At 41.0% G+C, this 25,556-nt stretch overlaps 1 protein-coding gene across 3 annotated transcripts in view; it reads right to left on the reverse strand.

Moving 5' to 3' along the window:
• Positions 1 to 19,579, reverse strand: part of OPCML (opioid binding protein/cell adhesion molecule like) — a 499,655-nt gene extending 480,076 nt beyond the window's left edge. For all 3 annotated transcript variants that reach the window (XM_042958909.1, XM_007082668.3, XM_042958908.1), the window contains exon 1: positions 19,410 to 19,579. In XM_042958909.1, the coding sequence (XP_042814843.1) occupies positions 19,410 to 19,576 (167 nt within the window). In that variant the 5' untranslated portion in view covers positions 19,577 to 19,579. The remainder of the gene's footprint in view (positions 1 to 19,409) is intronic.
• Between the last annotated feature and the right edge of the window lie 5,977 nt (positions 19,580 to 25,556).

The following is a 25,556-nucleotide window of genomic DNA, read 5'->3' on the forward strand; positions in this document are numbered from 1 at the left end:
TCCTTTCAGAAGCCAATGTTCTTCACCTCTCTTGGGTTCCATGGTCCTTATAACAGAGACTACTTCTTTGTTTAAATAATTTGAGTAGGTTTTCATAAGGTTTACAAAATGACTAAGGTAAAAAAAAAATAGGTTGTACTCAGAACCATAGATTCAAAGATGAATGAGATATTTTCCCTGCCTTCCAGGAACTTAAGTCCTGCAATTGTGAGACACAGGTAAATATTATTTAAGAACTTGACATATGGGAGAGAAGACAGCTAGTTTATTCCTTCAGCATCCTCTTCAGAAACACTAAGAAAGACAGATGCAATATTTCCAAAGAATAGTACACAGAACTAGTTTTGGTTGCATGAAGATCAGGTTATTAAATATATGTCTCAGCATTTTTAACTCTATATGTCTATCACTGGGCACAGGAACATGCATTCTAAAATACTTCTTGGGTCACTATGATGCCTAGCCAGGCTTGAAAGGCTTGGAAACCATTGAGATAAAGGCTATTGAGGAAAAGCAGGGAACATTTACAGAAGAACATTTACAGAAGAAGTAACATTTAGGGGGCTAAAAGATGAATAAGACCTCTCATATGTAGAAAGAGGTTACAAAAGAATTTTTCAGGAAGAGAAAGGGCAAACTGTACATCATTACACAAATAAAAGTTGCTTATGTCTATTATTTTGCTATTTTTGTATGGTCACAAAAATATAAATGTAGCATTACCCCTACTTATAGAATGAGGAAGGAGATGAGAACAGAGAGATAGATGCTATCTACCAGCTTCTTGTCAAGCAGACCTGATTAATATGCTCCATCTGCAGAATATTGTAGGTATTTGAGACAAATGAATTGAAATCCTATTCCTGTCCCAGAGGTACTAACATCCAATTGAAGAAAAAAGAAGTGTCTGTGTGTGTGTCTGTGTGTGTGTGTGTGTGTGTGTGTGTGAGTGTGTGTGTGTGTGTGTGTGTGTGTGTGCGTGTGTGTGAGAAAGAGAGAGAGAGAAAGACAGAGACAGAGACAGAGAGACAGAGAGAGAGAGAGAATGAACAATTTCATTGCCAAAAAGTCAACTATACCTATAATACTGGCAGATGGAGTTAATATTTCATTCCATTATCTTCTTGCTTGCATGGTTTCTGAAGAGAAGTCTGGGGTAATTCTTACCCTTGGTCTACTAAAATGTCCGTTCCCCCACCGCACATCCCTCTCTGGCTTCTTTCAAGAATCTTTTTTTTACCTTTGAATTTCCTCAGTTTGAATATAATTTTTGTTTTGATTTTGTTTTGTTTTGTTTTGTTTTGTTATGTTTAGGTATTTATCCTTCCTAGTGTTTTCTACGCTTCCTAGATTTGTGGTTTGATGCCTGACATTAACCTTGAAAAATTCTTAGTCATTGTTCCAAATATATCTTCTATTCATTTCTCTCTTTTCTTTCTGATATTTTCATTACATGGACATGACAATTTTTTGTAAATTTCCCAAAGTTCTTGAATATTCTGTTCTGTTTCTTTTTTACCCAGTCTTTTTTTTCCTCTTTTCCTTTTAAGTTTGGGAAGTTTCTAATGACATTGTCTTCAAACTCACTAATTCTTTCCTCAACCATGTCCCATCTACTAATGAGCTGTTAGAAGGCATTCTTCATTTCTATAACAACTTTTTAAAATTTTTTAAATACTTATTCACTTTTGAGACAGACAGAGACAGAGTTTGAGTGGGGGAGGGCAGACAGAGAGGGAGACACAGAATCCAAAGCAGGCTCCAGGGTCTGAGCTATCAGCATAGAGCCCAATGCAGGGCTCGAACTCACAGACCGTGAGATCATGACCTGAGTCGAAGTCGGATACCCAACCGACTGAGCCACCCAGGTGCCCCTCTGTAACAATTTTTATAGCATTTCTTTTATTATTATTATTATCTCTTAGAATTTACATTTCTTAGATTACATTACCCATCTGTTCTGGCCTGTTTTCCTTTTTTTTTTTTTTCCCAATGGAGTCCTTAGCATATTAATCATAGTTATTTTAAATTTCCGATCTGATAATTCCAACATCTCTGCAATATCTGAGTCGGGTTCTGGTGATAGATTTCCAAACTATTCTTTGCCTTTTAGCTAGAGGGGATTGGAGTTGGGCATTCCCCTTTCCCTTGGAGTTTAAGCATTAGCAAACCCCAATGTAGTTAAGCTCTGGTAAACTAGTTTCCTTGAGGGCAAGATTCTGTTAAAGAGAATAGAAGGTCCTGGGTTTACTTCAAAATGGTTACTTCCTCTTGCTATCTCTCCCATTTTCACCCTGAGAACCTGCTGGGGCCTCTGGAGGTACATCTCACAAAAGTGTGAACCCCACCCCCGAGACTCAGACACCTGGACTTTTCTCAAGGTAGCCCACAATCAATCTCTCGCAATTACCCTTTATGTGTTCCTAGAAGAATCTGACTAAAGCAGTGGTTTCACCTCAGAATATGTTGTGATTCTCTGTATCTGTCTCTAGGTTTCAGGGTGGAGGTTTATCCCATGGTCTCAGCTCTCTGATGGATCTAAGTGAAGAGCTGTTCATTTTCAGTTTGTTCAGGTTTCTCTACTTGTGAGGACAGAGGTCCTGGTTTCCAATCTGCTTTGTTCAACCAGGAACTTAAAGTCTTAGTCTGTGACTCTTTATTATTCTTTATCACTCAATCCCTTGCTTACTCTGTTCCAACCCCTCCTCACTATTCTCAGAATATGTTGAACACATGCTTGCCATGAACCCTCTGCTTTTGTTTTTCCTGTTCCTTGGAACCTTTCCCCCAGACATCTGCTTGGCTCACTCCTGCACTCTGTTCAAATATTACCACATGAAATAAGCAGTTTCTAACCTAAATTAGAGCTACCTGTCTTTTTCAATTCATTTGCTTTACTTTATTATTCTTTAACACATACATTACTATTAACATTATATTTTATCACATATCTGGCTGTCCTAGAATGTAAGTTCTAAAACAGCAGAAGCTTAGTCTATTTTGTTCACCACTATAACTCCAGCTCCTATATCATTCCCTAGAAAACAGTACATGGAACATAATGTTCCAGAATTATTTGTTTTTTGTTTTTTTTTTAAGGAATACTTTCTCCTTTAAAAAAAGTTTAATTACTTTGAGAGGGAGAGAGAGAGCACAAGTGGGGGAGGAGCAGTGACAGAAGAAGAGAGGGAATTCCAAGCAGGCTCCATGCTGTCGGTGCAGAGCCCAATGCAGGGCTCAAACTCACAAATCGTGAGATTATGACCTGAGCCAAAATCAAGAGTCAGACACTTAACTGACTATATGACCCAAACACCCCAAGAAATATTTGTTAAATGAATGGATGGATTAATACATCAATCACCCTTGGTCTATGAAAAAATATAAGAATTACCAATATGAAAAACACTCAGAAAGATATTGAATGTCATTAATCCTTCAAAAATGCAAATTAAAATTTTACAATGGTACACTATTCAATACACACACTCATGTGGCTAAAAATAAAATTTTTTTAAGCCTACAATGCCAAATATTGAGACTGTGAAGTAGCTGGAAATCCCACATATTACTGGTGGGAATAAAGTTGGTATAATAACTTTGGAAAATTGTCTAGCTGTTTCCTTAGAAGTTAAACCTACGCTTACCATACGACTCAAATTCTATCCTTAGGTATTTCCTAAGAAAAATGAAAATATATTTCCTCCTAAAGACTTATATTCAAATATTCATTGTACCTTAATTCATAAGAACAAAAAATGACATCAACAAATAAATAGGGAAAAAATAATGGTATATCCATACAATAGAATACAGCAGTCAAAAAAGGAATGACTATATGCAATAACATGCATGGATCTCAGATACATTATACTAAGAAAAAGAAGCCATATATAAAAGTACTGTATAATGCAGTATCATCCCATTTATAAGAAATTCCAGAACAGACAAAATTAATGTACAGTTTCTGGAAATGGATTTCTGCCCAGTGCTGAAGGACTGACTTCAAAAGGGCATGGAAGGCGATGTCAGCAAGATAACAGACTAGAAAGCCTCAAGTCCTTTTTTACCCACAGAAACATTGAATAAGGAATTAGAAACTGAATAGAGTGACTTTATAGGGACTCTGAAAATCAATCAAAGATCTTTGGCAACCAAGTAAGTGTCAAATTTTTTAAAAATGCATTATTCTGTTTAAGAAAAGCATGGTGTTTTAGTTGTCTCTGTTCCACTCATTGGGCATGCAGTATAGTTTAAGAGAAGAAATTTACAGGACCTCTATGCAAATTAAACACAAAATCAACATACCAAAGGAAATAATGAAAATTGGGTCAGAGATCAAGGAAATAGAGAATAGAAAAATAATAGAATCAACAAAACCAACAAAACTAACAAAGTTAGTTCTTTGAGAGGGGTGTCTGGCTGGCTCAGTCAGTAGAGTCTGTGACTCGTGATCTTATGATTGTGAGTTCATGTTGAGTGTAGGTTACTTTATAAAGTTAGATCTTGGAAGAGATTAACAAAATTAATAAACATTTATCTAGACCTACTAAGAAAAAAAATTTTCAAATAACCAAAATCAAAAATGAAATAAGGAATACTAAACCAAACTTACAGATATTAAAAGGATTGTAAGAATAATGTAAATAATACTGTATCACCAAATTGGATAACCTAAATGAAATGGACAAATTTTTTTGAAGCACACAACCTACTTCAATGGAATCCTGAAAAAAATAGAAAATCTGAACAGATACATAACTATAAGGAGACTGAATCAAAAATCTCCCAGAAAAGAAAAGCCTAAGACCAGATGGATTCACTGGTTAATTCTACCAAGCATTTAGCGAACTAACAACAGTCATCCTCAAACTTTTCCAAAAACTTGCAGAGGAGGAAACACTTCCAAATTCATTCTATGATGTCAGCATTATCCTAAAACCAAAGTCAAATAAAAACACTACAAGATGAGAAGGCTATAGACCAATATTTCTTATGATCATTGATGCAAAAATCCCCAACAGTATGCTAGCAAACTGAATTCAAACAGGACCCTGAAAGATTATATACCATGACCAAGTGGAATTTGTTCCTGGAATGCAAGAATGGCTCAACATTTGAAAAACAATCAATGTAATACACCATATTAGTAGAATGAAGTGGGAAAAAGATAATCTAACTGATACAGAAAAAGTATTTGACAAAATTAAACACTTTTTCATGGTAAAAAGTCAACAAATTGAGAGTAGAAGGAAACTACATCAACATAATAAAGCCCATAAATGAAATACTCACAATTAACATTTTATTAAATAATGAAAAACTGAATCTTTTCCTCTAATATCAGAAGTGAGGCAAGGATACCTACTTTCATCACTTCATTTCAACATCATACTAGAAGTCCTAACCATGTCAATTAGGCAAGAAAAATACCTAACAGCCATCCAAATTGTAAAGAAAGAAGTAAAATTATCTATTTGCAGATGACATAACCTTATATGCAGGAAATCCTAAAGATTGAACAAAACTTGTTAGAATGATAGATGAATTTGGCAAAATTACAGGATACAAAATCAACACATAAAAATTAGTTGTGTTTCTATGTACTAACAATGAACAATACAAAAAGGAAATTAAATAACAATTTCACTTATAATAATATTAAAAAATAAAATACTTAGTAACAATTTTCACCAAGGAGGTCAAAGACAGATACACCAAAAACTTCCAAATGTTTCTGAAAGAAATTAAAGATGACAAAAATTGATGGAAGATATCCTGCATTTATGGATTGGGAGACTTAAGTTGACATTTAAGATGTTAAGATGTCAATACTATTTTAAGGTATCTACAAATTCAATGCAATCCCTATGAACACTTCAGTGTGATGGTGTTTTGTTTTGTTTTGTTTTGCAGAAATGGAAAGATCCATCGTAGAATAGATATGGAATGTCAGAGATCCATCCTAGAATACATATGGAATATCAGAGGATCCCAAAGAACTATAACAATCTTGACAAAGAACACAGTTGAAGTCTCACACTTCCTGATTTCAAAACCTACTACAAAGCTAAAGTAATCAAACCAGTATAGTGCTGGCATGAAGACAGGCATAGACCAATGGAATAGAACAGAAAGCTCAGAAGTAAACCCTTGCATAAATGTTCAAATGATATCCAACAATAGCATGAAGACTGCTCAATGGGGAAAAAATGGTCTTTTCAAGAAATGGTGGTGAGGAAATCACATATCTACATGCAAAAAAATTAGTTTGGAACCATACCTCATACCATATACATTAATTAACTCAAAATGGGCCAAAGACCTAAATGTAAGAGCAAAGACTATGAAATTCTTAAAAGGAAAACATACAGAAAAAGCTTCATGATATTGTATTTGGCAGTGATTTCTTAGTTAGGACACCAGAAGCATAAGCAACAAAGGAAAAACACATAAAATGCACGACCTCAAAATTTAAAATGTTTATGCATCAAAAGACATTACTAACAAAATGAGAAGGCAATCTACAGAGGGAGAACATGTGAAAATCACATGTATGATAAAATATTAATATCCATAATAAATAAAGAATTCCTGCAACTCAACAACAACCAAAAGAACAAACAACCTGATTAAAAAGTGTGCCATCAATTTGAATAGACATGTCTCCAAAGAACATACATAAATGCCCAATAATCATATTAATATCATTAATCTATAGGAAAATGGAAAATCAGAACCACAATAAATAACACCTCACATTATCTATTAAAATGGCTATTATCAAAAAATAGCAATTAAGTGTTGGCAAGGACGTAGATAAATTGGAACCTTTATGTACTGCTGGAAGGAGCGTAAAGTGGTGCAGCCACTATGGAAACTGGTGCAATGGCTCCTCAAAAATTGAATAGAATGCCATATTATTCACTTCTGGGTATATACAATTCTACTTCTGGGTATATACCTAAAGAATTGAAAACAAAGACTTGAATAGATATTTGTACACTCATGTTCATTGCAGCATTATTCATAAGAGCCACAAGGTAGAAGCAACCCAAATGTCCATCAACAAGTAAACGGATAAACAAAATTATGTATCACATTTTGTTTATCCGTTTACTTGTTGATGGGCATACTGATATAGATACTGTGTGTGTGTGTGTGTGTGTGTGTGTGTGTATAATCCAGCCTTAAGAAGAAAAAAAATCATGATACATGCTACTACATTGATGGATTTTGAAGATTTTATGATAAGTGGAACAGAACATTTACAAAATGATAAATATTGCATGATACCACTTACATGAGGTACTCAAAGTAGTCAAATTCATAGAGACAGAAAGTGGGATGATAGTTTCCAGAGGCTGCAGGAAGTAGGGGATGGAGAATTAGTGTTTAATGGGTACAGAGTTTGAGTTTGGAAAGGTGAGAAAAGTTCTGGACATGGACAGTGGTAATTTCTGTACATAATGTGAATATATTTGATGTCACAGAATTGTATACTTAAAAAAAGTTAAAAGGGGGAGTGCCTGGGTGGCTCAGTCAGTTGAGCATCCAACTCTTGATTTCAGCTGAGGTCATAATCCCAGGGTCCTGGGATGAAGCCTGCATCAGGCTCTGCGCTGAGTGTGGAGCCTGCTTAGGATTCTCTTTCTCTTTCTCTCTGTGTTCCCCCCCACCCACACCACCTTGCCCCTTCCCCTGCTTGCTCTCTCTCTCTCTCTCTCTCAAATAAATAAATAAATAAATAGTTAAAAATAGTTAAAAAGTAAATTTCATGTTATGTATATTTTACTGTAATACAAAAAGCATTGAGGATGATAAAAATGTTCTGTTCCATTTGGAGTGATGGTTACATGGGTGAATACAAATGTCCAAGTTTGTTTCAGTGAACACTTAATTTGGTGCATTTTAAGTAAATTATCTTTCCCTTTTCCCTTTTTCTCCTTGTCTTTTCCTCTCCTTCCTGATCTGTGGGCCCTTTATCCTGCTAATACATTCACTTGATGTTAAGTGTTTAAAGAGGAGAGTCTAGGATTAATTCAACTATGTAATATCCACACTGCTTAGTATAGTGCTTGGCATATAGTGGTTAACAAAACCTTCTTTTTAAAAATGTTAAGGGACACCTGGGTGGTTCAGTTGGTTAAACTCTTGATTTCGGCTCAGGTCATGACCTGAGTTTGTAAGATCAAGGCCCAAGATGGGCTCTGCACTGACAGCATGGAGCCTGCTTGGGATTCTCTCTCTCCCTCTCTGCTGCCCCCACTTTTGTGCTTCCTCTCTCTCTGTCTCTCTCTCTCAAAATAAATAAACATTTAAAAAATATACAAAAATGAAACAAAAAAATAAAATAAACAAAATTGTTAATTCAGTAACTTATTTTTTAATGTAATGCTACTGTTTATTGTGAACATACTACATGCCAGACTTTAAGTTCTTACAAACTGGATACCATGTATGCCTCCCTAACAGCACAGTGAAGTAGGTACAGAGTCCTCTTTTTTAAATAAGGAAATTGGGTCTTAGAGAAACTTAGTCATTTCCAACCATATAGACCCAATACACACCAGAGCTGGGGTTAGAAATGAACCTTTTTCACTGTAAAATCTGTGTTTATAAACCTTTTGATAGGGGTTATGCTTATGCTTTACTTTATATTTCACTAAATGCCTCTGACTATCCAATTATAAATGAGGTATATGATCAAGAACAACCTGTAAACTGGTCCTGCTGTACCTATCCAGGCAGGCAGACCTATGGGCTCCTGAGACATTCATGGATGTCTCAGTGAGAACTTATCACAGAAACAGCTGTACTTCAAATGGCTGGGAAAATGGGTCCATAAATCCCTTCATTCTAAAATGCCTCCTGCAATTTTAGATTACTCACATTGGCTTTTCTAGCCCCTAAAGTTTGCAGATATACTTCCAGAATGTGCTGGATATACTTCATGTCTTTTGTAATTGTGATAAAAAGGGAGGAGCAAGGCACACCTCCCTTGCAACGGATCAGAATTTCCTGCCAGTGCCTTTAAGAATATTGTTGAAATTGGTGAATACTGCAATTATAACAAGCAGGAGGAGACAGGACAAGTTAAATACCAACTATCTAGGGAGAGGTCATTATCTCAACTAGGATTCAAATGTCAGAATCTCTGGTTGTAATTTCAGCGACTTCCCGATTACCTCAAAATGGGTGAGAATATCTTCATTAGAAAAAGTAGACGTGTGTGTGTGTGTGTGTGTGTGTGCGCGCGCACGCATATGTGTGCGGGTGGAGAAAGAGACAGATAGAGATAAAGGACAAATATTTACCTTTTTAACAAACTGGAGCAACTACTACATGTTAGGTATTGTACTGGACACTGGGGATACAAAAGCCAAGAGTGCATATTAATGTTTTGAGCAAAAGACATGGAGAAAGTAGTAAAAACAACAAGGGGAAGAGGAATATTTTCAGATGGCACAGAAAGCACAACAAAATACAAAGGCGAATACCATTATTCCCTTCTCTTTCTTACACAGTGTCTTATAGAATATACCTCCACGTGAGCACAGCCACTCCCATAAAACACCTGACTGACTGAATCCTCTTGTGTAAGAGAAGCTGGCTCTGCCTTTTATCCATCGTGGGAAGTTCCAAACAGTGACCAGGAGACCTTATGCTGTGATGGCATCAATCACAACCCATCCCAGTCAAAGTGGACAAATAGCTCATATGACAATCCATATCTGAGAAAGACTGAGAGTAAATGGTTTAACTGCACAGGAGCAAGTATGACTTGGCCTAGACTTCACATGCTACGTGCACTGAGATGGTCTCCAAAACGGACATTTGGGTGGGTGGGCAAACGGTAAGCATTGCAAAGTCTGTGAACACCTAGGCTTCTAGGAGTAGGGTCAAGGGTAGACCTGGTCTCTCGGAGAAGAGGTCCTGGCAAGACAGGGCAGGACTTCAAATCACCCAGGGCCTATGGTAGGTACAACGCAGAGTAATAAGATATGGACTAAAAACTCAGTAACAAGAAGGGAATCAACAGCTACAGAACAGGTGTGAAACCAGGTTCAGAAAGAGCTGGATCCTAGCAGCAAGTGAGAATCTAAGCCCTAAGTAGCTCTTTGCCTTGATTTAGCATGGGCACTGGACACCTGTGTGTGTGGTCCTATGACCTGGACAGAGGGGATGGAGGCATTCACACACCAGATATTAAGCAGATGGGGCCTGGTAATTCTTGATTCTTATCTACCACTTTCTTTCTCCTTCTTTTGTCTACCTCTGACTACTAGGTAATTCCACTTTAGGCTGTTTCTTTGTTTGTTTTATTTTGTTTTGTTTTCTCACAACTACACACTATCCCTTCCTCTTTAGTTCTGTGTCTTCCTTCAACTCTTAGCTGACACCTTGGGAAAATTTCTCTCGTGTTCTCTTCTTTCCATTTTTGTCTTTCATTTCCTATATGTATCTTCCTTTCTTCATCTATATTTATGAAAAAAATCCAATCATCAGAGAAGTGGCAAATGTATACATATACTTGAATTCAATAAGATGAAAGCTATACATCTTAAAATTGAATTTGGCACAACAGAAACAAGACAAACTCCAAACTTTTGAAAGTATTCAGAAATATCTTTGACAAAATGTTTCCATATTATCTTCCTCTCATTATGCCTACTTATCTTCAGCATTGGCATTCGTGATAAATAGAAAATTGTCATATTCATTTTTTTTCTCATTTTTGTGTAATTACTTCTTCTAAAACAACATTGTTTTCTATTATTCTTCATTGCTAGTATATCTTATTTTGGATAATTATGAGTTAAATAATCTTCTGTGGGCTAGCCAGAAAACTTAGCAACAACTATAAAACATTCTTTGTTCCCATTATGCAGTGGAAACTTGGTTAATCGAGATGCCATAAATTTTCATATCCACTGAAAATGTTTAATATTCAAAACTAATTTTTAAACATTTTATTGATCAGCACTTTTATGGGAAGCCAGGTCAAGTCCTTCAGCATCTCTTTGATTTAAGCAAAATGTGCAGTCTCCAGGGAAGAGGAGGCCAAAAGGGGTCACATGATTTCCTCCAGGGTATGAATCAGAGGCAAGGTGAGTACAAAGCTTGTGGTTCTCTGTTTTCACAGCTGAATGGTTTAAACTAAAATATAAGGATGGGGACAGGGAATTGTGACATGACATGTATTTTAGGATTTAGAAAAATAACTTCTCTTCATTCTATACTTCCATATAAATCACTCATTTCCTCACGGTTTACAAGAAATGCTCTGGCATTGGTGAACTCTTGTCAACAATTACCTGCTCACTTTGTCTTAGTTTGCAGGGTCCTTGGAGACACTGGCATACTGTGGGATGTCACGCAACAGGAGAGTACAACCTGTAGGACAGCTTCAAAGTGAAGACCACCAGTGATTGGCTTGATAGTACCCTGGACCCTCCTGGCAGCTGTCTCTTTGTGAACTGTTTGCATCTCGCTTCAAGTCCTGTCCCAGACAACAGACTCACATGCAGGTGAGGGGAGGTGAGCAGCAGAAAGCAAAGACCACTAAGGTAGATCAACACACAGCCCTGAACTGAAACACAGATTTCCTGACCTTTTGTCAGGCGCAGGTCTGGGGCACAGGAAGGGTGCTTTTTTTTTTTAATTTTTTTTCCTGCTGGCAGCACATGGAAACTTTCTCTGTTCTCTATACTTGGGTGTGGGTTCCTCTAAAACTGAGAAGAAGAAAAACGTCTTCCTGGAGCAAATACAGACACATAATAACCATGTGACCAAAAGCAAGTGATTTAACTCTTCTAAACCTCAGCCTCTGAGGCTGTATTTAGGGATAATAATTATTCTGAAAATCACATGAAACAATAAATAATTGGTCTGGCCTCTGACACACACTTAATCATGGATAATAGAGTGTGTTTGTTTTAAAAGCTCCCCTGATTTGCCAATTTTATTAAAGGGTCTGTGGTATGATCCTGCAGGGAGAGTGACATAAGGCTCAAACATGTCCCATCTCTAACCTCTACCAAGGAAATGACACACGGATTGAGGCAGGGTAAGTGCTGAGCTGCAGAGATATTACAAATTCAATTTTCACATCTTAAAAAAGATACACCAGGGTACAAAGAACTGCAGGAAGGTGCCATTTACTGGGAGGTGGGAAGGGACTGATAATGCAGCCTTTCCCCCAGTGCCCACCCCATGCCGGCATTCTCTCCAATTCAACTAGACCCACCATCAGCAACAGCAACTCCCTGCAGGGAAAATAATAAACAAATAAAAAAATCTGAAATGAACTGGTGCTCTCTTGTCTGAATTTTAAAACATCAAAAAAGATTAATACTTGGTTCCTAACTTAATAGACAATGCAAATTTCTGCTGGCCCTAAAGATGTCTTGGTCCATAATTCCTCTTATCTCAGGACCGTGAAGACTATTTCCCACTAATAAGTAATTTTCAAAGTCCTCCCTTGGGAAGGTCAAATAAGACCTATTTGGCTCCTCCTCTCACTACCAGACCCCATTAGATCTATAGCACATGCCTGCCAGTGCTGTTGTCTTCCCCAGCACCCTCAGAGCCCACCACATAGTAAGCATGGTCAGCAGGCCAAGGGCACAGTCCCTTTTCAGAAGCTGGAAGGAAAGAACAGACTGAAACTGAACCTAAGAGCCAAATTTACCTAAAAGAAAAAAAAAAAAAAAAGAACAAAAAGGCTTATGACAAGAAGTGTTGAGTTTTCCACAGCAATCCAGAAAGCCAATGGAGCATATGTCATGAACACTTTAAAACTTCCTTCCCCTGCTTTGACATGCAGAACCTGGTGTATGTGTTGGGAGAAGCACACAGATTCCAACCAATCAGTGACTTCAAAGAGAGTCAGGGAGCATCAGCAACCAGGCAGCCCTGCGACCCCCCAACCCCAGCCTGCTGACTCCTGCAGCCTTGCCCCAGTGCTGACACACCAACTTCCAGGCTAGAATCCCTGTCTGCTCCCTACTACCTCCTGCTCTGTGTATCTCCTCGCGACTCCAGCAAGGCAATTCGCAGATACAGCCTCACTTCTAAATATATAAGTCTATTGGGGCGCCTGGGTGGCTCAGTCGGTTAAGCATCCGACTTCGGCTCAGGTCATGATCTCGCGTTCCGTGAGTTCGAGCCCCGCATCGGGCTCTGGGCTGATGGCTCAGAGCCTGGAGCCTGCTTCCGATTCTGTGTCTCCCTCTCCCTCTGACCCTCCCCCATTCATGCTGTCTCCCCCGTCTCAAAAATAAAATAAAACGTTAAAAAAAAAATTAAAAAAATAAAAATAAATAAATATATAAGTCTATTGCCCCTTAGAACATTCCTCTCAAGGTTAGAGTGGGAGAGAGCCAAAGCATAAGAGACTCTTAAAAACTCAGAACAAACTGAGGGTTGATGGGGGATGGGAGGGAGGGGAGGGTGGGTGATGGGTATTGAGGAGGGCACCTTTTGGGATGAGCACTGGGTGTTGTATGAAAACCAATTTGACAATAAATTTCATATATTGAAAAAAATTTTTAATGTTTATTTATTTTTGACACAGAGAGAGACAGAGCATGAATGGGGGAGGGTCATTCAAACCTTGAGATCATGACCTGAGCCAAAGTCAGAAGCTCAACCGACTGAGCCACCCAGGCGCCCCAAAGATTTTTTAGTTCAAACTCCACATCGGGCTCTGTGCTGACAGCTCAGAGCCTGGAACCTGCTTTGGATTCTGTGTCTCCTTCTCTCTTTGCCCCTCCCCTCCTCAAAAATAAATAAACATTTTTTTAAAAGATTAAAAAAAAAAAAAAAAGAACATTCCTCTCAATCCTACTGCCTTGTTCAGCATCTTGCCCTCAGGGATAGTTGGGCCTTTTGCATAGTTTCAGATCAGACTGAGACCACTGGTGGATTCAGGTGCCCCTTCTGGCAAGGGACTTAAGCAGAATCCAAAATCCCCTGAGCCCTCCAAGACCTCTAACCAACTGCTGTTCCTGAGTGTCCCAGCGTCATCTTCTGAAAAGAACGGAACCGTGTATATATGGGCACTTCATTGCTGTAGAGGTAATAATACATGATAAAAGATTGAGTCCCATTAAAAAGGATTCAAGCATTCAAACTATACTTTTTTTTAAGGTTTTTATTTTATTTTTGACAGAGAGACAGAGTGTGCTAGCAGGGGAGGGGCAGGGAGAGAGGGAGACACGGATTCTGAAGCAGGTTCCAGGCTCTGAGCTGTCAGCACAGAGCCTGATATGGGGCTCGAACTCACAAACCACGAGATCATGACCTGAGCTGAAGTCGGAGTCTTAATTGACTCAGCCACCCCGGTGCCCCCAAACAATACTTATTTGTTAATCTTTTGTATCCATCATGATATCTGTACTTGGTACATAACACATGGCTCGTAACCTCCAGGAGCTCCCCGTCTAACTGTGCCCACACCTAAATGATAGGCCCATGGTGTATATCTGCTAGAACAGAGATACTTAGCAAATGGTATTGGAACTGAAGGTAATTCTTGTCCTCAAGGGTAAAGCAGGATGCTGAGGGGAAGTGGGAAGAAACTAGCACATTTTAAATGTTTGTACATATATGGGGGGAGAGGGTGGAAGGGGGAGAAGGCAGAGCACATGAAACTGTAAAAGACTGAGAGTATTATGGGCTGTTATTGAGGAGTCCCATGTAGCACCAGTGACAACCTGGGTGTATACATTGCTTTGTAGTTAGAATAATACCATATACTTCATCTCACCTGACGTCACACACTGAGCAGACATTGCTTCTAGATATACACCGTTGGACCGAAGTGCTTAAAATCATGTAGCTATTGAGGGTAGAATAAGAATCAAACCCAGGTATTCAGGCCCTTGAACTCAGTGCCTCTTTTAGAGCACTAACACAGCCCGGGAGTGGTGACGTACGTGCATGCACGTGGGAGACACTTAAGTAGAGGTAGGGTCCCTGGAAAACCACTTGTTCAGATGCTCTGGGGGCAGGAAAGGAAAGAGAAGTGGTTCCTGACTCTGGTTTCACACTAGAAATAATGGAGGAGATTTTTTAAATCTCACAAGTCCACTCCTAGCCTAACTCCAGAGACTTTGATTTCATTGGTCTGGAAGGCTGGCGGTAGAATTTTTTTAAAGCATCCCAGGAAACTCCAGTGTGCAGCTCAGGGCAGCATCACCATATGCGGGGTTCCTTACAGACCAGTACGTGCTTCAGTGTCCTTTTATGTCTTCATCTCCCCAGACCAATAGTGAAGACTCTGCACTTACCCATGACCTTATTCAGCTTGGGCAACTTAAATACTGCAATGTGCACAAGTCGTGCACCTATTTCCAACAATAGAGTGGCTGCTCTGAGTTTTCTAATTTTCACAAAGAGAAAAGCCACTAAGGGTGAGTGCAAAATAGAGAAAAACACCAAGGCAAACAACAGTGCATTGTCCTTGGGAGTTTGACTGCCCCAGTTGCTTGGGCAAAATCCTGCTGCTCAGATTATTCCTTGGCAGTAGTTAACCCTCAAATACTTGGTTCCAAATGGATTAGCTCAGAACACCAAACGAAAATGTAGGGACATTTTAGAAAAGAATTATTAAGCATAATCCCAGATCACAAAGCCTGGATCAGCAAAAATGATAATCCTGCCATATAATACACATACATACATACATACATACACACAGTATGTTATTGGCAAGTTTTGCCATTAGTGCACCAGTTTGTTACAGCAGCAAGCCCTACCTCCATCCTACTTAAGCTCCTCACAATACTCCTGTATACAGATGATGTGGTTCGACTAAGTAACTAAAACAAATTTAGAGGAGATTGAGACCCAGGAAGAAAGCACATCTTGGTATCATCCATGTAACTGAAATGGCTTAATAGGACCCAACTGACCACACTGAGCATCCTGGACTCTTTTCCTGATGTGGGCACTGATTCAGACGTAGGACTTCTAGATACTTGTCATATCTAATCTAATGGAAAGGCACAGAACATTTTTAACCCAACAGCAGATAATTGTAATGAAATGATTCTGGCCAAGAGGGCCCATTTGTAATAATGAATTCAAATCAGATTCATAGAAGCTATAATTCAGCCATAGTGAATACCACCTTCATTTTCCATATCATCTCTCTTCCAAGAAGGCAAAATTACTCAATATTCAAATAATTATTTTTACTTTTCAAGCAGCCCTGTGAAGTAGTTATGAGGAAGATAATATTGCCTCACTTATAGAAAATGAGTTTTATCCACGTTCAAAACTTCAGTGTGATCTCTGGCACATCACTTCCTAATGTCCTTCAATACAATCAAAGATCTATCAAAACAAAACTGATATCTCCAAGGAAGGAAATCATCCTTCTCTGAGCCTTGCTATTTCTCATTGGAAAATTCAAACAGGGACCCAGTTTTCCCCACTCTTTGCTTTTCTACTAGGTCTTTAGCCTCCTATGTGACTTCATTCAAGATTTATAGAGACTTGGGATATTTTGATCCAGGGCAGCCACATACGAAAAGACTTTGTCTGGCTGACAGGCCTGGGAATCATTTGATTTTTTTTCAATAACTCTTGCATATTTGATGCATTCAGAACGCTAAATGTCCAAACCCTGCATTCCCAAGGGAACATCTTTAAGGAGACTGAAGTGTGACCATACTTACAATTTTTTAAGAGAAAAATACAACACAAAATAAAACATGATACATTTATCTGGAGTTGAGGCTAAGGACTTCCTGAGACTAGAAGCCAGGACTCCCCCTCTGAGTACTGACAAATAAATTTTCCATTGACGTGGGCACCCAGCTGTTAGCCAATAAAGCAGAAGTGCACACAAATTTGGAGAGGGATTGGGACCCCCAGAAAACTTCAGGAGATTTGTATGTTGTTTTAAGAAACATTCTGACAGGAGTGAAATCAAAACCTTAAAAAATCAGAGGGGCGCCTGGGTGGCGCAGTCGGTTAAGCGTCCGACTTCAGCTCAGGTCACGATCTCGCGGTCCGTGAGTTCGAGCCCCGCGTCAGGCTCTGGGCTGATGGCTCGGAGCCTGGAGCCTGTTTCCGATTCTGTGTCTCTCTCTCTCTCTGCCCCTCCCCCGTTCATGCTCTGTCTCTCTCTGTCCCAAAAATAAATAAAAAACGTTGAAAAAAAAATTAAAAAAAAAAACTTAAAAAATCAGAAATTAATAAAAATTAAATGATGAAGACAAAAAAGGGAGAAGAGAACACATTATAGGCAAAAGCATGTAATTTGGAGTCACCTGATAAAAATGAAGATTAAAGTAATAAGAGAGAAGAACACAAGAGGCAAAAGGAAGAGAATATAAAGAGATTACAATGTGGACAATGTGCTGAATCTCTATTTCAGAGCAAATTATACAGAGGAGGAGAGGCAAAATCAACACAAGCCGTATTTACTTTTTAAAAACTAAAGCATGCAATCAGGTAACAGATAACAGTTATACTCGCACATGTAAGGTTTTTTTTTTTTTTCCTCCACAAAGCACAAAAAGCAACTATTCAGCTTTTCCCGTTTTTATTCCCATTCCCATTACGGAGCCCAGCTGCTGAACATTTGAATTGAAGATCAGGAAACCAGGCCAGCAGCTAATAAAAAAAAAAAAAAAAAAGGTAGAGCAAAGCTGGCCCTCTGCTGGTGGAATAGTCCTACTGCATCCCAGAAAGCAGAAAGCTGGAGTTTTTTTAAGTTTCTGCGTTAACTTTCAGGGGCAGGAAAGGGACAGAAGATTTGGAAGATTCAGTAAGAAGGCCTTATTTGGTGCTATGCCTCTTTGCTCCCAATACTAGATTAGAAGATAAAGACAGGTGGGTGGCAGCATCGACATCCCCTCACATCTGCTAACATTTACCAACATTTCCATGGTTAATGCGTGTTGTAGCCCACGTACCATTCTTATCTTTGAGTCGACAGGTGTGTTGCAAATGTGTATCCCACAAGTTAATTCTTAGGGATTCGGCTCCTGAAACTTCTTGGGACACTGAATCAGACATTGCACTCTAGTCTGGGACAGGCTGAGGAGTGCCCACATGGCTTGAAGGGTTTCCCCTCCTGCTGTTAGGGAGGGGAGTCTTTCCCTAGCCTCCCTTTTTCTCTCTTCTTCCAGGGCCCCCAGGGCACCAGGAGACAGGACTGCAAAGCCTGTTCTCTTCCTCAAAAGAAGATGCAGCTAAGAATCTCCCAAAGTGGCAAGAATCCAACCTTAACCTGGAGTTTAGGGAAGAATAGCCAGTGTCCCAAGAGGTCTCTTCTTTCTTTACCCAGGGAGCAGCTTGTCCAGAAACAGAAAGAGTTCAACCAGGAAAGCCAAAGGAACAAGAAGGAAGCCCCATCCCCAGTTGTTCCTTGGAGAAGCCAGACTTCTCAGCTGCAGAATCTGGGACAGCATGTTTTATTTTCACCATAACCATCAAAGTCATAGACAGGGCAAACACATTCAGCCTGTGTACACTGTGAGCCAGAGTTAAGCTGGGACGTCCCTGAATCTGTCTCCCAGGACCAGAACTGCCTCATTAAAGGGATAAAAGATGATATCTGCTGAGCTGGTGGAAAGTGGTGGCTGCATTTTTATTAAAGTCTCTGCTGCAGCGGGCCCAGTCCCCAAAGGTTCATATTCCAAGAATCTCCACCCCTCTGCCTGGAGCATGTAAGTGATTCTCTGTAACTCATTAAGGTAAAACAAAAAGCTTTCTATTGTGCTTTTCGCACAGGAGTGATGTCGTTGCATAAAAGCTACACGTTTCTGCTCCTTGGCCATAGCCTGCAAAGATAAAACTGCCCTCATAATTTATAATAGGGGTCCCAGGAGCACCACACACGGTTGACATGGATGGATGCATCTTGAGCAGACTCATAAAGGGCCATGGCCCAGCACTGGCAATTCCAGAGCCTGACATTTTGGTATCTCTCTGGTAGGAGCAAGCCATCCCATCCGGAAGACTATCTTGCTTTGTCACATACCTTCTGGTCTGTGAGAGAGCCACCAAAGCTCTCAGTGATCTTAGACTAACCCCCACTACTGCAATTGGCAGGGCTCTCACGTTCTCACCTTGGTGCCAGGGCAAAAGTGAATCTAGCCATGTCATTGCCCCATAGATACATGGAGTCCCAAGAACCGACCTCACTGTCCTGGATCCCATCCTGGACCAGAAAAGCCAGAACAAATGACAAACGTGTCCAGGAAAATAGGTGTTGGCAGGCACAGTCTTCAAGTGGGCAACTCTTGGGGCTGCAGAAAGGCCCTTCACACGCCCAATTCCCCACCCAAACCTATGCTCCCTCTCTCTCTTTCTCCCTGTCTGGCTGGCCCCTACCCACATCCTCACATCCAAGGGGCTCAGTCCCCCGCTGAAGTACATCTCCCTACCTGAGGGTGGCGCTCTCCCCCTGCCGGACCGTCACGTTGTCCATAGCTTTGGGGAAGGTGGCATCTCCGCTGCGCACGGGCACTCCTGTGGGTACAAGGAACAGCAGCCTGAGAGACACGACCACGAGGCACTTCCAGGGCAGGAACAGGTACCCACAGACCCCCATCCTCGACAGCCACAACTTCCCAGAACTCCAGCAGAGGCACGGTCCTTGTCCCCCGCCCCGCACACCAGCGGGTCTCAGGCGGTGGTGTGGGGAGACGGAAAGGGGATGGAGCAAGCCAGAAGCAGAGAGGGGGAAGGAGGAGAAACGAGTCCAGGCTCTCCGGAGTCTAATGATTCTTCCTCAAATCCTGCCTCAGCTTTCCAGCCTAGCAGAACCAGATGCCCCCTCCTGCATCCAAAAAGAGCTTTCTTGACGCTCCCCTGGGGAAGAGGGAGGCAGCCGGGAAGGGAGAGGAAGAAGGAAGGTGCAGGGATGAAGGTCACAGATTGCTCTTTCTCTGCCTCTCTCTTCAAGATGCTACTTTAAGATTCAGTTGGGCACGTTCTGCAGAGGTCTGGCATCAAAAGTTTATAACCCAAAGAAGCAAGGCAAGTGTCTCTGACATAAAAGAGATGTCCTAAAAGCTGCCGCTTCAAGGAGAGGAGAAAATGTTTTATTAGCTCACACACATGTATAGATGTATTTATAGACCAGCCCGAGTCTCGAATCTGGAACCCAAAGGCGGCAAAAAGTTCCAGCGCGGGGACCGGCGGCCGTCTCAGCCCGAGGATCCGTCGGTGCCGTGGGCGTCCTCCACCGCAGCCCGGGCGGCGACTGGTGGCCAGCCCGGCCCGCGTCGCCAGCCCGCGGAGCGCCGCCCGGCGCAGGCTCCCGGCGCACGGGGAGCTGGCGGACGGCGCCCCCGCCTCCTCCGGGGACGTGGCACGGGACGCGGGGACGCGCGGACGCCACGCTCAGAGGCCGCCCCCGGCCTCCGCGCAGCCTTCCTCCCGGGAGCAGTCCAGAAGCGCGCGGGCCCCGACCGCCTGGGTTGTCATGGCAGCAGCTCCATCACTGACCGCCACTTTCTCCTGGGCCGGCGCCGAGCGAGCGGGCGGACTGCGCGCTCATCCCGGCGGGTGGGCGCGAGGCGCGAGGCTCGGGGCGCGGGCGCCCACCTTAACCCCTGCCGCGCCCACACGGGCTGTATCGCGGAGCGGCGGGAGGCAGGTGCAGCAGCCGGCTTCCCTCTCCCCCTGACACCCAAGCTAGCCGAGAGGATGCCGCGCCCCTCTCGGTGGCTTCTCCTGCAAGGGGCGGAGTGGGGGGGGGGGCAGGGGAGGGGAGTGAGGGAAGAGAGAGTTCAGTAGCGGGGGGCAGGGGGGAGCAGCAAATGAAAAATTGATGCTCGCACCTTCCCTCCCCGTGCTCAAGCAGAAGTTGGCAGACCCTGCCCTGGAGAACTGAACATCATTTCCTAGGAGGTAGCTAAACTGGTGTGTGCGTGTTCGCCACTGTCGCTGTTTGCCACCCCGCCAAGCTGCATACAGTACTATGGCAGAGCTCCCCGAAGCTTTTGTAAAAAGATGAAGTACACTCTCTGCTCAGATGACCCACCTCTGAGCTACGCCTGGCTCCAGACTCTGTCTCCCAAACTGGCAATTCTGAATTTCTTCTTACTGTACAACATACAGAATGGTCCACAACCTGCTCCATGCGTATTATTCAAGTATTTTATTGTAAAAAAAAAAAGTAAGAGATAGGAAAAACACATGGAGATCCTAAAAAGTATTAGAGTTGATTTTCAGAAAGTCTATGGCTTTATGCTCTCAACATGAATTGGCCCCATAATGGTATTGGGAGGGGACTTGGTGGATAGGCTATCCTAAATGCCAACTTATCAGTTTCTTTGGGGCTTAGATTAATTTAGTTCAGTTCTAAACCAGAGTGCTCAGGCTTTCTTTGGGCCTCTCCTGTCACTTTTCTTGTCGCTCCTGGCAGAAGCCACTTCATACCTGACAGAAGCATAGCCTATACTCTATATCATAATTTAATGGTTGCTATGTGCATTTTCTTTATTCTTTCTCACATCCTTTTGTTAATTTAGGCAGGGCTCTGAACAATGGAATTTAATTCAAAAATAAGCTTTAAACTCTTGTTCATTACTTTAGCTGTTTAAGGATACAAAGACATCATACCTGCTCTTGGTTATGAGGGACTGAACACAAATAAATACTGCCCTATCCTCCCTTGTAAAATGGGAGCCCACATACATTCTTAGGCTTAAAGTTTTTAATGAGAGCATTACACCTCAGGAAAAAAGAATATGTATCACCAGTGTTGCTATGTATGCTTTATATCTTTTAATATAGTAAAAAACACATACCGTCTCCTTTCCAGAGAGGAGATATTAATGAAGGCAGGAGTTAGGCAGGACACTCATCCTGATTTCTTGGGCTACAACGTTGGGAGGAGAAAAGATGCCCAGAAGAGAGGCTCAGGCCTCAAAAAGCAGCCAAACTACTTACTTTGGAACCACCTGCCAGTTTTAATGGCATACATCTTTCCTTAAGATTTGAGTGTACCTGGGTTTTCTGTATACACATTATATGAAATCCTCTAAACTCTGAGATGCTCTTATCCGTTATCACCAGACTGTAAAGCCTTTTTTCAGTGCTTTAACCTGAGTAAAGCTGAGAACATAAGACTGTGCTTATGATTTTCTTCAATTACATACTTTGTATCTCGAACCCTGGGGGATGGTGACATGGGGTTGGGTCAGCACTTGCCACTTGGTTGTAGTGGGCTCAGATGGCATTTCCTACTAATGCACCTGTAGGTCTGGTCCTAGTGATTCTCAGGAAATGCAAATGGGGCTGTTGCTAAATGCTAACTTAATCTATGAAGGATTGTTTGAAGTGGGAAAAGTTTTTGGGGAACAAGTCCAGCTGGGAAAAGAACAGAAGGGACAAGAAAAGAAGAGCAGCAGAGATAAGTTGAAGCAAGACATTATATATTCTTTTTTTAATATTTTTTATTAAAAAATATTTTAATGTTTATTTATTGAGAGAGAGAGAGAGAGAGAGAGAGAGAGAGAGAGACTGAGCGTGAGTAGGGGAGGGGCAGAGAGAGGGAGACACAGAATCCTAAGCAGGCTCCAGGCTCTGAGCTGTCAGCACAGAGTCTAACAGGAGGCTCAGATCCACAAACTGTGAGATCATGACCTTAGTTGAAGTCGGCCACGCCCACTGAGCTACTCAGGTGCCCCATATATATTCTTAATAATATGTAATAAATATTTCTTTTAAGGAAGGGATAAGTATCTGTGTTTTGCTGGGCTGGCTTTCCCCAACTATGGGTATCTGGAGTTCTAGAGAACAGGGCTTATTGTGTTTGCTCTCTTCTGTAAGCTGGCTTCCCAACTTCAATATTTGTGGGTGAATAAATGGCTGAATTCAAGAGCTAGTGAATCAGAGAAATGACTGCAGTGACCTAATCCTTATGTTAATCTTTGCCAGTCTGCAGTTTTGTAGGGGAGACTTCACTCATGTGTAAGGCATTGCTAGGGGCCTGTATTCCAATTATAGAATAGGAAGCCCAACCAATTTGGAATGGGAAAGAAAACAGAGGTGAGGTTCACAATGAACAAGCACTACAGTGGTTTATATTGGGGGTTCTCTAAGAAATGTTTGCTTGAGTACCATGATGGGGAGACTCCCAATTAAACCCCTCTTGGATATATATCCACATACATGAAGACAAATTGTATGAGGACAGATTAAGAGTACTAAGAGTGTTTGTTCTGAATTTGGACTGTCTCTTTGAATACTGATTCCTCAAGCCTCCAGCTGTGTGACTGGTACCTATTAATACCTATCTTATGGGGGTGGGGATGTCTTGAAATTTCCCCAAGGTTTTGTTTTGAGATCTAGTATGCTGATAGACATGGAGACAGCTTCCTTGAAAGAATTTATTTATTTCTTATCATTCCCAAGAGGAGAGGATGTGCAGAGCCACGAATGAAAGCACTAGGGTGGGTCAAGAAGAGAAAAGTCAAGAGAAGAGAAAGCAAAAGCCCAGAGCCTCAGCTGCAGTCTCCATGAGAAGGAGTGGGTGAGGCAGGGTTGGTGAGTTTGAGCAAGCTTAGGATCAGATTGTTCGAGTAATTTTGGCAGACTCTGGGCTACAACGGTGGTATCTAGTGTTCCTGAGGTGAGTTAGGGCAGAGGAAATATATTGGTGTGTAACAGTTGAATAAAAAAAAGGTGGTTTGGGGTATGGGCTCATACTTGATTGGTTTGCCTATAAAAGACATGCTGAAGGCAAGTTGCTTGCTTCTAGGAATTAGCTAACCCTAGAAGGGGCAGTTTATCCAGTATTAGCAAGCCTCCCAGATGTCAAGGCATCATAAAATACAGAAAATACTAAAAACATGATTAATACAAGGTGACAATTAATGAGACAATATGGGTAGCACATCACGAAAGAACTCAGCACTTTGGATGCATTTCGTAATCATAAATTATGATTATACAATATAACTACCACTTTCCTGTGATAACAACTTGTGACATGTAGAAAGACATGAGTGAAAAATTATAAATGTCCCATGTCCAAACTAGAGATTTGATTCAGATCTACAGACATCTTGATATTCATGGTGATTTACAATAGAAAAGGCAGAGGTAGATCCAATGCAGTGCAGTCACTTCGGAAAACTTAAAGCAGAGAGGTGACATGAAATGAATGATAGTTTTGAAATGTGGTTGTCATGTAGAGAATGGTTTGCAAGGGTACAGAATGGAAGCAGGGAGATTTTCAAGATTAGAACAGGAAGGAAATAATGATGGTAGCAATGATGACGGAAAAAAATGGAAATGTGGGGCACCTGGGTGGCTCAGTCAGTTAAGCATCTGACTTAAGCTCAGGTCATGATCTCACAGCTCGTGAGTTTGAGCCCCACGTTAGGTTCTGTGCTGACAGCTGAGAGCCTGGATCCTGCTTTAGATTCTGTATCTCCCTGTCTTTCTGCCCACCCTCAGCTCATGTTCTCTCACTCTCTCTCTCTCTCTCTCTCTCTCTCAAAAATAAATAAACATTAAAAAATTTTAAAAAATAATAAAAATGAAAATGTAAGGAGTATATCTTGGATGAACAGCATTTAGGAACTTTCTGAGAGTTTGGGTTTTGGGATTGAGAAAGAAACAGGGTTTGAGGATGACTTCTAAGTTTTGGTTGGTAACTGGATATTGGGTGGTACAATTTCCTGTGAAGGGGATGTTTCCAGAAGGAATAGATTTTGAGAATCAGGAGTTGAAAGAGTGAATAGAAAGCTCCTTGAGACCGTCAGATGGAGATATGAGGTCGACAGTGGGAGAAAAGAGTCTGAAGCTTACTATACAGGACTGAGGACAACACTAGCATCTCATAGGAAACCTGCTTCCAAGCTTACTATTTTAAAAGATGTGGTAAAATTCTTTTGGGGGGGCATGTTATCCATGGAACCCTTATCCCAGATCTAGGAACCCCTCTGCCTTTGTTTGTACATTAGAAACAGCCCCCCTTATCTTAAGCTTCAGAATTTAAGCAATCCCATGGATTTCAATTTGTCTCTTAGTTTATTTCCTCTCCTTAGCTACATTTGAACTCTTGAGAGTAGATTTTAAGATTGACTCAGAATGAGGCCATGAAGTTATCAGTCCATTTTTGAAAACATGCTGCTCACTTCCCCTTAATAAGAGTCAAATGGCCCAAATTTAAGTCATGTGTCTACCATGATCTAGGTCAATTGAAAGAAAGCCTCTGTTTTAAAGTGTAGTAAGACTAGAACAGGGACACTGGAGTCTGTCTGAATCCTTCTTCTAAATACATACTTCTGTGTGACTTTTTATAATTTTCTTAACTTTGCTAATCCTCAGTTTCCCATCTATAAGTAGAGACAATGATAATATTGAGTACATACAGTATTTGTGAGTGTTAAAATGAAATACTGCATGTAATGTCATCAGCATCCTGTCTGGCACTCAGTAAGCACTCAACATAAATGTTAGTTCTTATTACCTATACAAAGTGCCTAATTCTCCCCATGCACAAGTTTCTTCCCTGAAGTGGTTATGTGGACAGATAAGCTGTAGGGTGCAGAACAGGCAAATTCCCACTT

This window comes from Panthera tigris, chromosome D1 (genome assembly GCF_018350195.1).
Source record: "Panthera tigris isolate Pti1 chromosome D1, P.tigris_Pti1_mat1.1, whole genome shotgun sequence".
NCBI lineage: Eukaryota > Metazoa > Chordata > Mammalia > Carnivora > Felidae > Panthera > Panthera tigris.